This window comes from Mandrillus leucophaeus, unplaced genomic scaffold (genome assembly GCF_000951045.1).
Source record: "Mandrillus leucophaeus isolate KB7577 unplaced genomic scaffold, Mleu.le_1.0 Scaffold87, whole genome shotgun sequence".
Taxonomy (NCBI): Eukaryota; Metazoa; Chordata; class Mammalia; order Primates; family Cercopithecidae; genus Mandrillus; species Mandrillus leucophaeus.
In genome coordinates, this window is record NW_012109474.1 from 2,993,491 (window position 1) to 3,008,775 (window position 15,285).

Here is a 15,285-nt window from a genome sequence, read left to right on the forward strand (position 1 = left end):
CCACTGAGAAGCAGCACCATTGCTTGGTGGCCGTGAGGGTGGGGACACCCTCAGGAAGGACCGAGAGAGGTCAGTGCCCACTATGGGGTCTGGGCATAAGGGCTGTAAATGCGTCGCTCCCTGAAAGACCCAGCATCAAATGTGAATTCTCCTTTCTGTGGATTTCTGTGAGAAAACCCTCAGAGATAAAACTCTCACAAGAAAGGCTCCCTCACCTTTAAGAGGAAAATCTTCAACGTAAAGCTCAAGAGAAATTGTGATTCTTTTTCCAAAAATAGAACTTTTTAAAGGGGCTCTCTGATTTGGTGGGGACCTTTGGGTGGGCGTTCATTGCAATCACCTAAAGCTGTAACAGCCCACTCATGAAGACCACGGGCTGTCCGGGGTTTCTCGAGGCTGCCGTGACAGAATCTCCCCCTCTCACAGCATTTTAGCTATTCCCGAGTCCACTGCGGGACAGAGAGCATTCCACCTCACGCTGTGGGTATGTTCGTGCAATGGCAGTTTCTCTGCAAGACTTGCACCTCCTTCAAGTCTGTCTCTGATCCCTGTTTAACCTTTACAGCCCCTATTGTCATGGTGTCTTTATACTTGGTTGCCAATTACAGTTTTAAAAACAGGTATTCTCCTGACCATTCAACATGTTAAACCTTTTCTCGCTACCAGTGTTTCTCACAGAGGGTGCTACTGGCTTTGGGGCAGCACCCTTGGGTGTGGGACAGTCCTAACACCATGCAGCATCTTTGAATCATTATCCCCGACTCCATTCACTGAGACATCAAAAATGCCCCCAAATGTTTGTAAAAAGTTTACTCCAGAACATGGTTTTAGTGCAGGATAACTTCTTGACTTCCATCACCTCCATAGCATGACACCCACCCTCATCGGGTGGCCATGGAGACACCCTTTCCCACTTGGTGTAGCTCTGTGGTTCGCTGGCCAGGAGCATCTTTTAACCCCATCACCCAATCCTGGGCTTGGCTGCTCTTCCATTTCATTCCATATCAACGGTGGGAGAAGAGCCCTCATCCCAGGTCTAGTGACTCCAGGAATGTAATTCTTACTCAGCCCTGCTCTCCCTGGATTCTGACTTGCTTGTCAGGGGCCTGGCTGAGCGTTCTGGACTTCAGTGGCATGCTTCCTCCCGAATCAAGGCCTTCTTCACCTGGAGTGCCTCTAGCTTGCTGGGGAGCAGGGTCAAGGAGTCACAATTGGGTGTATGGGAGAAGCTCAGGACCCGTGACTGCTTCCTGGTAGGAAGAGGGCGAGATCAGAGACAGTAACAAAGGCCAATATGGGATGAACCAGGGCAGGCATTCAGCAGAACCCACCAATCCGGGAAGATGTCTCCTTGTAATGAGCTCCTCAGGCTCAAGGTGGGGAGTGGTAGCACAGCTGCTGAGAATGGTGCAGGAAGCGCAGTAGCTTTGGGATGTTGTTTGGCTAATGAAGCTCCCATACAGAGCCTAACACTGGATTTAACCATCTGCACGTGCAAATATTCTGCAGAAGAACATGCCTGCTTGCAAGGGCCCTGATGGACCAATGTGGACAGACGGCATGGAGCTGCAGAGTTATAGTACTTTGTGCTTCTTCTCCCTTGGGCATGTGTCCTCATGAGGTGACTGGCTGGATCAAACAAACCCTAGAGTCCCTCCAGTAAGAGCATAAGGCTCTAAGTCACATAACTTCTATGACATCAGTCCACAAAAAGAATCTCTAAAGATGTCCTGATGGGTAACCCGAGAAAATGATAAAGAATCCCTCAGGGCTCCGCCGGTCAGAATGAGGTGGGTCAACGCATCCTTTCAGGTACTCCACTATACCATCATGCAACCTAGCTCAAGGATTCCTCGTCACATGGAGGTGGAAGGCAAGAAGTATGCTTCTCTTCTTGTTAAAGAGCCTTACAGGAACCTATGAGCTTCAGTGGGACTTTGGTGCCTACAAGGTCTCACATGAAAACCAGTAGCAATTTGTGGGGCAGAGTTGTTTGGCCATGCTGTGAAGGCATACCTACCAGGACCAACAGGCTCTCTCTGGGTATTGAGACATGGATAATCTTTATTATGCCACCAAGCAACACATGCTTCTTTCCCTTTTTGAAGGAACAAATCAGCAGAGAAATAGATGATACTGCATACAAGAGTTTCCCTTGGAAGTATACTGGGGATGGACAAAACTTCTAAAGGGACATAAGAGGCCAGAATCAGAGAAGAGAGGGACACCTTCTCAAAGGCTCAGAGGGACAGGCATCCTTAACCTGCGGACATGCGGTATGGTGGCTCCACCCCTTTCTATCTGGAGGACTTGATCTGATCACTTAACTTTTCTTGGGTATATTTCTTTATCCATTAAGTTAAGTTGTCACTGCCTATCTTGCCTTCCTCAATGGTCAATGTGATCCTTTCAACAAATGGTCCTGGGACAAATGGATAAATGAATACAAAAGAATGAGATTGGGTTCTTCACATCTAATACATAAATTAACTCAAAATGGATCAAAGTCCTAAAATAGTAAAACTCTTAGAAGAAAACACAGATGTTAGTCTTTGTGACCTTGGGTTAGACAATGGTTTCTTAGCTATGACACCTAATGCACAACCAAAGAAATAGATTTCTTCAAAATTAGAAGCTTTTATGCTTCAAAGAACACTATTAAGGAAGTGAAAAGATGGTTCACAGAAAGGAAGAAAATATTTGCAAGTCATACGTCTTATAAGGTTCTCATATTCTTAATATATAAAGAACTCCTATAACTCAACAACAAGACAAGTAACTCAATAAAAAAATGGGCAAAGGAGATCAATAGACATTTCTCTAAAGAAGATGTACAAATGGCTAAGCACATGAAAGATGCTCAACATCATTAGTCATCAGGAAAACACCAATCAAAATCACAAGGTATCTCTTCACACCCACCAGAAAGGCTGTAACGAAAAAGACAGACAAGAACAAATGTTGGTAAGAATGCATAGAAATGGGAACCCTCATGTATACTGCTGGTAAGAATGCAAAATGGTACAGCCACTGTGGAAAAGAGTATGGAAGGTCCTCAGAAGAGGAGAGTGTTACCATATGACACAACAATTCCACTCCAAGGTATACCCTCAAGAGAAAAAACGTGTCTACACAAAAACAGGTACACAAGTGTTCATAGCAGCATTCTTCCCCAAAAGTAGAAACAACCAAACATCCATCCACTGATGAATGGATAATATAAAATGTGCTGCGTCTATCCGATGAAATAATATTCAGCGATATAAAGGAATAAACTACTGATGGATGCTGCGCATGGATACCTCTTGAAAACATCCCTGAATGAAAAGAGCCAGACACGAAAGGACACATATTATATGATTCCAATTATATGAAAAATCCAAACTGGGCAAATCTATAGAAATAGAAAGTAGGTTCCAGGGGCTGGGAGCGGGGACTATTAATGGGCACAGGGTTTCCTTTTGGGGTGATAAACACACTCTGAAATTAGACAGTGGTGATGGTTGTATAATTCTGTATATAATGAAAATCACTGAAACTGCATACTTTAAAAGGGTGAATTTTATAGATAAATTATATCTAAATTTTGAAAAGATAACATAATGACAACATAAGAGGTCTGTGGGTGGCCTTTATAAAGTAATATATACGATTTGTCATTTCAGCTCTGAAACACATGGAGCGGTTCCTAGTGCAAAGGTTGTCAGATGCTCACCCAGCACTCACACCATCAGAAACACTCCATATTTGCCTTTCCCTTTATCCCCCAACTATGTCCTGGGCCTCCTAGGGGAACACAGGCCCAGCCCCCTTTAGCGGCCCTAGAACTGAAGCCTGCAGAACTTTGTTGCAGAGAGAAGGAAACAATTCCTCCCCACTGGCTCTGAGCTGGAGCCGAGACACAAATAGGAAAACCCGATCCATCCTAACACTGCCTGGATGTGACAAAGTAGCTTATAGTTGACCCAGGGGCCAACACATGCTTCCAGGGTAATGACTTTAAGGCAGGATGCATTTTTCAATCACCTGGGAAACCTTGTCAAAATGCAGATGTCCAGGGCTCAGTCTCAGGCTCTGACTTAACAGGTCTGAGGCCACCCAGCTTCTGAGGCTGCTGAGCATGTCCTCATGACTGACGCGTAGCCCTGCGTGAGAACTCCCGGGTCAGACTCCAGTCCAAAGGAACGAAGACAGAACTCAGGCAAAAGAGCCAGACCCAAAAGCTGTGAGATCCTGAGATAATGACTCATATCATTCCAAAATCAGTTCTGTATTATTCTTCCTCTGTGGGATGTTTAATAGCAAGGGAAGTAACTGTGCATTGGTTTTAAATTCAACCATGATTAAACAGGGAGAGGAAGCAAGCCACTTCTAAAGCTTCCCTCTAGTTCTCCAATCTTATGCTATTTACTCTTTAGGGGGTTGGGGGGAAGGAAGTTGAGGAAGAAGTGCAAGTCTTTTCAGAAAGCACCACTTTTATGAAGTAAAGGTGGGATGGTGTGAAGGAGAACTCAAGTTCATGCAGAGGTTTTTTTTTTTTTTTTTTTTTTATATAAACATCATACATTCAAGTAGTCCCCCCGCCACACACACACTTTTCGGGGTAAGCAGTATTTGCTTCACAACTTCTCCAGGACACAAAGCTGCTGACTCTCTGGAGAGGGAGACAGATAACCGCACAGGCACGAGACCCAGGAGCTGGGTGACGGGTGGATGAGCCTCTGTTCCTGGGCAGTGCATTTATCACAGTGCTTTATGTGCATAACAATGGACATATTTCTTAGCCACTGCATAGCATTTCAAATTGAGTGATACATTTTCATTTTAAATCACACTCACAGAGAGCCATAATTCTCAGGGAGGATAAAAATAGATAGGGATAGGGAAGCCCGAGGGCAGGCTGAGGGAACACCCAGCAGCCACTGCTGTCCTGCAATGCTGCATTCCTGCTCTCTGGCTTGGTGAATTTTGGTGGCAAATGGCATGTATTAATTTGGGGAAGGGGGGTGAGAATTCCTCTTCCAGGGCATCAGTAGGCTGGATGCAGGAACTCTGCCTAAAAAGCCCTCTGCTTGGGCTCTTGGGGAGCAGCCCTGTGGATAATTCATCACAGGCTTCTGCAGGACTGGGATGACGCATTTTCTTTTCCTTTGCCATCTCCCTCACTTTGGCTGCTTCCTCACAAGGAATGTTGGAGATGGCATAAATTGTAATTCCCTCAATCAAAGAAGGCCATTGAAGTTTCTTTTGGAAACAGCTGTTCAAAGTTGTATAGTTACTTGACAAGCTAATAAAAGCTGAATCACTTCACTGTGCTGAGTTTTTAGCAGCCAAAGAGCTGAATCTTTGTAGAAAACTCCCAATTTATCCATTTATCCAGCACCCAACTCAGGTCCCTCTGGTCCCATGAGGGTCTCCTCAAGTCAGATCAATAAAATAACTGCTCAACTCCACATTGAAGCTAGCACACATTATACTTGTATATTTCCTTCAGTAGCTAACACCTTACTGGGCACATAGTATCTACTAAACCTCACTTGCTTTATCCCCAGATACAGTAGACACACACCAATCTCCTGGATTAAGCAGTTAGGTAGCATTATTATTTTAATCAGAGACGTCACTCCAAACGGTTACCATGGTTGGCGGATGGAGAAGATTAAGCAATGGTGCTGAGTCAAAATATTACAGGTGTAATAGCTTCCCACCTTCTCCCCACTCATCCTCAAAGTAAATGCCATCCTATGTGCTATGGCTTGGTTGTGGTGAGAGGAAAAGGATTAGGCTCTAGATTAAATGGTGAAGATGATTCGACTGCAACTCAATACAGTACTAACAAAAGTGACACAAAACCACAGTGCTTCTTTCCAAAAGTTAACATTTCAAATAGCTGTTGGGGGAAGGAATCCTCTCTTTGACCCTTTAGCAAAACCTGCTAAGATGGCAAATGCCAGGAGGATATGGCAGCATTCTGGATCTAAGTCCACACATTTAATTCACAGAATTAGAGAATGGTTCCTGTGATACCAGAAATACAGTCATTCCTTCCTTCCCTACAATTTCCACAATACCTGTAATTACAAAAAGAAATGGTACAGATGCACTTGTAAGTATCTGCTAGAAAAAAGTCTGAAACAATTAGAATAGCAGTAAAAGACAGCTATCAGCTGCCCCTTAAGAGTCCAGGGGTTGTGGGCATTTTGACTCTGCTGGCAGCTTTGATTTGCAGTGAGGTAGAATGAACAGTAGGAGAATCCATTTTCCATACGGGTCTAAAGACTTTGGGGAAATGCATTCTTTTAGCTGCTAAAAATGACGTTCTGATGAGGCAAAATCATACCTGGTCTCCCAGCATGCTACAACTAGAGGAATAAGCAGTAGGAATGGGGCAGTGAGCGGCCAGAGAAATCTTCTGTAACTTCCTGTGGCTCCTAGCCTCAGGCATCATGCTGCTCCCTGGCAGACAGTCTCTTCACTTTTCAAGGCCCAGCTTGTCTCACCTCCTCATTGAAGCTGCAGCTCCTTCTGCACTTGCACTACAGCCTTGCATCTGGTTATACATATGTTGTTCTGTTTCAATCTCGTATCACTTCCCTGCTGGGAGCTCCTGCTGGGCAGGGCCCATGACTTGCATCTTTCAATCCCTCCCAGGAAGCAGCACAGGGCTAGATGCTCAGTGCAGGATGAGACATGGAAGAGAAAGATTCCCAGGAGACAGGGACACCACAAAGGCCAGAAACTGTTCTCATTCTACATAGAGCCCACGTGAGCCCCTAGAAGCAAAACCCTCTCTCTCCCCACTGGCTTCCCCCTCTAAAACAGACCATTTTGCATGGAGACAGCAAGACCAGTAGGAGTGTGGACAACACACACCATCACTCTGATTTCACACAGCAAGGCTTCACGCTAGCTCAGCCGGTGAATCAGAGGTGGCAGAGATGTGTATAGACCTCTGCCTGAGCATGGTCTATGGTTAACCACATCAGATCCATGGACTTCTAGCTCCTCTCTAACGTTCTCTAAGGAGAAACCCTTGAAGCAACATCCTGTGCAGGCTCTTGTCCTATTATTGAACAACTCATCCTGTTAAAAAGTTCTTTGTGAAATCTGTGGCCCCTTGTATACTAGAGGGGTCCCCGGGGTTCCACCTGGCTTAGAATACCTCATTGTCACATGCTTCCCTTGTTTCCTCTCCCCTGCTTGACATGGTCCTAATGTTCACAGCTCCTACCTGACAAGTCCTCCATGAGCACCTTGGGTCTCTCTGCTCGCCTCCAGACCTCTGCTCTGTACAGCACAGGATGGTTGTGAGGACCTGTGATCCCTCAGTTTCTCGTACAGTGATCCTCAACAGTTTAACATGGGACATTCAGCTCCAGTCTGTTTTGACAGACTTTACATGTTTTTTAAACTGAGCTTTCTAATTGCTTGGAGAGATCTGGGAATTTCAGAGTGCTCTTTTGAGGTGGCCACACATGTTGGGATTTCACAAAAACACTACCATAAAGTGCTGAGATAGACACATTCTATCCAGATAGTTACACCCATAGGGAGGTAGCTTCTTGCTCATATCCCAATGAGTAATAAATATCTTATTAAATGCTCAAGTGTCCAGTGCTGGCTGAGAACTCTAGATACATTATCTAATTCCTTACAACAACCTACCAAGTGAGTATGATCATTCTCTTTAAGGATAAGGAAACCCAGCCTCATTGAGATTAATTTACTTCTCCAAGGTCACCCAGCCAGGAAGTGTGGGAGTCAACATTTGAATCCAGGCCTGACTCCAAAGTCCAAGAATTCAACTACCAGGCTCTTTCAGCTCTCTGACAGGCCACAGCTCTGCAGTCTGAACTCCCACAAGCTAGAAAGAAGAGGGAATAGTTTTGCACTGAGTCTCAGGTTTGGAGCCAGCCCCAGAGGGCAGTCTCTTAGGATCTCGCTTTACCCCTTTCTCCTCTGATAAACCTTTGCTGGGATGGTAACACTTCCTGCACACGAGCAGTAAGATGCTTGGCAGCAGCAACAACATAGCTTGGGGCAGAGAAACGGCAGGTATAGGCCTAGTTCAACCACCAACCAGGTTGGTAATCTTGAGCAGTTCACTTCCTTGTCTGTGTCTCACTTGTAAACATGCGCTTTACATCCTGATGCACCCATCCCTATAGATAACACTGAAATATGACCATGCCACAATGTCCTTTCCTCCCCAAATTGCTCTCTCCCATTTTCCACCCCAAGTTATTTCCTGAAAAAACCAAAAACAGTATATTGGTCACAACTGTAAAACAAAAATAAAATTCTAAAGCCCCCAACTATCTGAATGGATCCCTTCTTGCAGCTGTGGGTATTCCAAAGATAACCTGAAACACTAGTTCAGGCCATGCTGGGAATGGGGAGCTGGGCATGCCTCATTATACCCTCCTCGCTTTGGAATTATTGATAGAACAGACTCTAAATCTGATTAGAAACGTTTATGATCTATTCTCTCTGAAGCCTGATACCCGGGGAGTTCGGCTGCATGACAAAACCTTGGTCTCCGCCACCTTTTATCATAACCCAGACAGTCCTTTCTATTGATAATATCCCAACCAATTGCCAATCAGAAAATCTTTGAATATGCCTGTGACCTGGAAGCCCCCACCTTCCGGTTGTCCCACTTGCCTGAACCAAACCATTGTATATCTTACATGTGTTGAGTGATGTTTTATGTCTCTCTAAAATGTATCAAACCAAGTTGTGGCCTGACCACCTTGGACACATGTTCTCAGGATCTCCTGAGGGCTGTGTCATGGGCCATTGGTCACTCATATTTGGCTCAGAAGAAATGTCTTCAAGTATTCTATAGTTTGACTCTTTTCATTGATACAACCCATTGAATTGATATCCTAACCCATAAATGGGTTGCAGTGCACAGTTCTGAGAAACGGTGGATAAGGAAATGTTTTCTGTAGGTATGTCCTCTCCTGGAAGCCTGGCAGATACGAGAGCCAGGAGCCAGGAGTGCAGCCAGCTGCCTGTGGAAGATGGTTTGAAAACAAGTAGCTCCGCAGCTCCTTAAGGTCCTTTCCTAGTTCTTAAACTGGATGAAGATATGTCTGATCTGAACCCTGGGCTTGTAAGCAGGCACTGAAAAGCAATCTAATTCATCAGACTAGTGGTTTGAACTCAAAACTGAACTACTACACCCGTTGCCTGAGCCCCATCCCCTCGATCAAAAAGCTGATGTAGGAGACTGCAGGGCAGACTGGGAAAAGGAGTGCCAGGCCTTCATCTAAGTTGACAAGCTTGGCCCACCTCATTAACAGAGTTGTTAGCTATTTGTGTTCAGACCCTAAGGTCAAAAAATGATAGACAGCCCTAGGACACTCTCTGTCCTTTTTTCTAAGCAGGGACAGATGTGGTTGAAAAGAAAATAACAGCCTTCAACTTAGCTAGAGCAGTTCATCTTGAACAATGCTGGGACCTGCTGGGTTTTGAAGAACTGCCTGGGTGTTGCAGATTACTGACAGCTCTTGTACTTTCCAGGTCAAATGTAAATTCCTAATTCCATCAGCAGCTTCCTTCTCAGGCCAAACATTTAGGAATTGTTTGTGGTTAAGTTGTTTATGGGTAATTAACCACTGCATATGAAATGGTTCCTCCGCTATAGTGGGAGAGTGCCAGGTAGAGAGAAGACAGGGAGGAGGGGAGGCCCATATCACATCCTTTCATTCCCACTTCTGGTTCCTTCCACCTTCTGATACGAGCAAGTTGTTAGGACAGAGGGTCCCAGTGGGACGGGCTCTGGGCTGCTACACTGTTCAGTTCAGCTCCAATTAATGGCGGATGTTTGGTCTACATGACGCTGGTAGAAAGTGTGATTTCACAAGAGCTAGTGGGGTCACCAGCCACCCTTCACCCTTATTTCAGGGAAGTGTCCAGAGGGGATCCAGTGTTGGCATAGCTCCAACAAGCTCTGGACTGGTTCAGTAGCTTATCCGCAAGGCAAATCAGAGCATGATAGTTATTTTTTAACTCAAAGAAATTTTATTTTCCCACCACAGATTTCATTCTAATTTAAAAGTTACAGGAGTCTATTGAGGAATGAATGGGTAAGCGAAATGGGATAAATCCATACAATGGAATATTACTCAGCATTAATAAGGAAGAAAGTTCTGACACACGCTTTAACATGGATGAAGCTCGAAGGTATACTAACTGAAATAAGCTACTCACAAAAGGACAAGTACTGTATTATTCCACTTATATGAGGTTCCTGGAATCACCAGATTTACAGAAAGTAGAAAGGTGGCTGCTAGGGACTGGGGGAGAGAGAACAGGGAAATATTGTTAATTCCACAGTTTCAGTTTTGCAAGATGAAAAGAATTCTAGAGATGGATGATGGTGATGGTAGCATTAAAAAAAAGGAATGTACTTAATACCACTAAACTGTACACTTAGAAGTGGCTAAGATGGTAACCAAGGAGGTGAAAGACCTCTACAAGGAAAAAAACAAAACATTGCTGAAAGAAATTATAGACGACACAAACAAATGGAAACACACCCCACACTCATGGACAGGTAGAATCAATATTGTGAAAATGATCACACTGCCAAAAGCAATCTACAAATTCAATGCAATTCCCATCAAAATACTACCATATTTCTTCACAGAACTGAAAAAAGGAATCCTAAAATTCATACGGAACCAAAAAAGAGCCTGCATCACCAAAGCAAGATTAGCAAAACAAACAAACAAAAAAACCAACCAACTAACCAACCAACCAAACAAAAAAATCCCCAAATCCGGAGACAATACATTACCCAACTTCAAACTGTATGTAAGGCCATAGTCACCAAAACAGCACGATATTGGTATAAAAACAGGCGTACAGACCAATGGAACAGAATAGAGAACCCAGAAATAAGACCAAATACAGACAGTCAACTGATCTTTGACAGAGCAAAAACAAAAAGTGGGGAAAGGACACTATTCAATAAATGGTTCTCAGATAATTGGCTAGCCACATGTAGAAGAATGAAACTGGATCCTCACCTCTTACCCTATAGAAAAATCAACTCAAGATGGATCAAAGACTTAAATGTAAGACCATAAAAACCATAAAAACTCTAGAAGGTAACACTGGGAAAACCCTTCTAGACACTGGCTTAAGCAACAACTTCATGACCAAGAACCCAAAAGCAAACACAATGAAAACGAAGATAAATAGATGGAACTCAAACTAAAAAACTTCTGTACAGCAAAAGAAATAATCACCAGAGTAAACAGACAACCCATAAAGTGAGAGAAAATCTTCGAAATCTATACATCCAACAAAGGACTAATGTCCAGAATCTATGAGGAACTTAACGTAGCAAGAAAAAAAAATCCCATCAAAAAGTGGGCTAAGGACATGAGAAAACAATTCCCAAAAGAAGATATGCAAATGACCAACAAACATGTGAACAAATGCTCGACATCACTATTTACCAGGGAAATGCAAATCCAAACCACAATGGGATACTACCTTACTCCTGCAAGAATGGCCATAACTAAAAGATCAAAAAATAGATGTTGGCATGGATGTGGTGAAAAGGGAATGTTTTTACACTGCTGGTGGAAATGTAAACTAGAACAACTGCTATGGAAAACAGTGTGGATATTCTTTAAAGAACTAAAAGTAGATCTACCATTTGCGTCAGGCATGATGGCTCACGCCTGTAATCCCAGCACTTTGGGAAGCCAAGGCAGATGGATCACCTGAGGTCAGGAGTTTGAGGCTAGCCTGGCCAACATGGTGAAACTCCATCTCTACTAAAAATACAAAAATTAGCTGGACATGGTGGTGTGCACTTGTAGTCCCAGCTACACAGGAGGCTGAGGCAGGAGAATCACTTGAACCCAAGAGGCAGAGGTTGCAGTGAGCCCAGATCACGCCACTGCACTCCCACTACTGGGTATCTACTCAGAGGAAAAGAAGTCATTATATGAAAAACACACTTGCACATGCATGTTTATAGTGGCAGAATTTGCAATTGCAAAAATATGGAACCAGCCCACATGCCCAGTTAATGAGTGGATAAAGAAAATGTGGTATGTATATATGAAATACTACTCAACCATAAAAAGGAACAAAATAATGGCATTCACAGCAACCTGGATGGAGTTAGAGACCACTATTCTAAGTCAAGTAACTCAGGAATGGAAAACAAAACATTGTACATTCTCACTCATAAGTGGGAGCTAAGCTATGAGGATGCAAAGGCATAAGAATGATGTAATGGACTTTGAGGACTTGGGGGAAAGGGGGGCGGTGGTGAGGGATAAAAGACTACACATTGGGTACAGTGCACATTGCTTGGGTGATAGGTGCACCAAAATCTCAGAAATCACCACTAAAGAACTTATTCATGTAACCAAACACCACTTGTTCCCCCCAAAAAAACCTATTGAAAAAATCTGAAAAGTGGTTAAGATGGTAAACATGTATACTTTCCCACTGTGACAAAGGGTGGGGGAATGGTAAAGGGAACAAGGTGGGAGTTGAGAGAAGGGGAAATCCTCTTTTTAACTCTAGCTAGCTTATCACTTACACCAATGCCAAAAATCTGAAATCTGAAAAGGACTTTAGAGAAAAGCAGCCAAGTGGACATGACTGCTAACCTTCCCACTTTTTCAGGCTCACCCACTTTTTCAGGCTCATCTGAGAGTCTCATTTCCATCAGCATCCCGCTTGGGCCTCAGTGTTTGAGAACTGTTTTGAAGGATCTGTTTCTGGATGACGGTATACAAGAGGGCTCCCTGGGGAACCAAACTCTGGCTGCTCTAGGGCAGTCCCAGGAGGCAGCTGGCGGGCACGTTAGTTACCTGGATGGGTAGCCAGCTGCACTGATTCGAATCGTCTCCAACACCCCGCAGGCTCTGAGTTGCTGCACTGCTCTCTTTGGGTCAAAGCTGGCAAATAAAAAAAAAAAAAAAGCAAGACAAGAGATGAGTCGCCACATTTACAAAAAAGAAATAAAAAAGAATATTTTCCTGCAGCACGTGAAGTACCTGATGCCACTGAGTTACAGCTCATCAGGCACTCTTGAGCTAAAGTCAGGGGTGAGGCATAGACTAAAAGACACCAATGTGCAGGCACCTGAGCCGTCTCGCATCTTCCGTTCTGTGCCTGAGGTTTTTGTGCACATTCTTATTATCAACTGGGATACCTTTCTTCTTTGCCCACGTGAATCCTCCCCACCCTGCAAGACTCATCATTGCTGCTCCTCTCCAGAGCCTACTCTTATTGTTTTTATCCACATGGACAAGCATCTTCACTCACTATCCCAAGCATATACGCTTAGCACCATTATTTGGCTTAAGCATTAAAAGGATGAGTTTTAGGCTAGGCAGATCTGGGTTTGAATCATGACATGGTCACTTACCAGCTGGGTGTCTACTTTGGGGCAAGTCACTTCATGTCCCCTTGGGCCTCAGTACCCTCATCTATATAATGGGGGGAAAACAGCAGTACCTATTTTATCAGGTTAGTGTGAAGCTTAAATGTAATGATCCCTGAAAGCAGGTGGAACAGTGCCTAGCAATGCATAGGGCACACATGTTGTATATGTTGTTAGCTATGATCACAACAGCTATTCAGTTAAGAATCATGTAGATGAACTTCATTTACATTATTACAGATTACTTTCCAATCTTCAGAGACATGTGCACCATTTTCAACCACTCACATATCCTACAAAGCTAAGCCTAGCACTCAAAATCCAGTATGTTTTCAAACATATATTGAGTATGGCGCTGTAGAATAAAAAGCCAGTTGCTGTGTGAGCTTTCTGAGCATCCCCGCTTGAAGAGGAAAGTTTATACAAGACAGTACATAACAAACGTGGTGAAAATGCTGAAAGAGAGGGAGGTTCCAAGATGGCCGAATAGGAACAACTCCAGCCTCCAGTTCCCAGCGTGAGCGACACAGAAGACAGGTGATTTCTGCATTTCCAACTGAGGTACCGGGTTCATCTCACTGGGGTGTGTTGGACAGTGGGTGCAGGACAGTGGGTGCAGCCCACTAAGTGACAACCAAAGCAGGGCGAGGCATCACCTCACCCAGGAAGCGCAAAGGGGAAGGGAATTCCCTTTTCTAGCCAAGGGAAACCATGACACACAACACCTGGAAAATTGGGTCACTCCCACCCTAACACTGTGCTTTACCAAGGGTCTTAGCAAACGAAACACCAGGAGATTATATCCCATGCCTGGCCCAGAGGGTCCCACGCCCACAGAGCCTCCCTCATTGCTAGCATAGCAGTCTGAGATCTAATTGCAAGGCGGCAGCGAGGCTGGGGGAGGGATGCCCACCATTGCTGAGACTTGAGAAGGTAAACAAAGCAACAGGGAACCTTGAACTGGGTGGATCCCATTGCAGCTCAAGGAGGCCTGCCTGCCTCTGTAGACTCCACCTCTGGGGACAGGGCAAAGCCAAACAAAAGGCAGCAGAAACCTCTGCAGATTTAAATGACCCTGTCTGATAGCTTTGAAGAGAACAGTGGTTCTCCCAGCATGGAGTTCGAGATCTGAGAATGGACAGACTGCCTGCTCAAGTGGGTCCCTGACCCCTGAGTAGCCTAACTGGGAGACACCCCCCAGTAGGGGCAGACTGACACCTCACACCTCACATGGCAGGTACCCCTCTGACATGAAGCTTCTAGAGGAATGATCAGGCACAACATTAGCTGTTCAGCATTATTCACTCGTCTACAGCCTCTGCTGCTGACACCCAGGCAAACAGGGTCTGGAATGGACCTCCAACAAACTCCAACAGACCTGCAGCTGAGGGTCCTGACTGTTAGAAGGAAAACTAACAAACAGACAGGACACCCACACCAAAACCCCAACTGTACATCACCATCAACAAAGACCAAAGGTAGGTAAAACCACAAAGATGGGGAAAAAGCAGTGCAGAAAAGCTGAAAATTCTGAAAACCAGAGCACCTCTCCCCCTCCAAAGGAACACAGCTCCTTGCCAGCAATGGAACAAAGCTGGATGGAGAATGACTTTGACGAGTTGAGAGAAGGCTTCAGACGATCAAACTTCTCCAAGCTAAAGGAGGAAGTTCAAACCCATCACAAAGAAGCTAAAAACCTTGAAAAAAGATTTGACGAATGGCTAACTAGAACAACCAAGGTAGAGAAGTCCTTAAATGATCTGACAGAGCTGAAAACCATGACACGAGAACTACGTGACAAATGCACAAGCTTCAGTAACTGACTTGATCAACTAGAAGAAAGGGTATCAGTGATTGAA

At 44.4% G+C, this 15,285-nt stretch overlaps 1 protein-coding gene across 1 annotated transcript in view; it reads right to left on the reverse strand.

The window, feature by feature from the left end:
- MYO5B (myosin VB) overlaps positions 1-15,285 on the reverse strand; it is a 261,230-nt gene that overhangs the window by 112,565 nt on the left and 133,380 nt on the right. Inside the window, exon 16 of the mRNA XM_011969014.1 lies at positions 12,852-12,938. Coding sequence (XP_011824404.1) covers positions 12,852-12,938 — 87 coding nt within the window. The remainder of the gene's footprint in view (positions 1-12,851; positions 12,939-15,285) is intronic.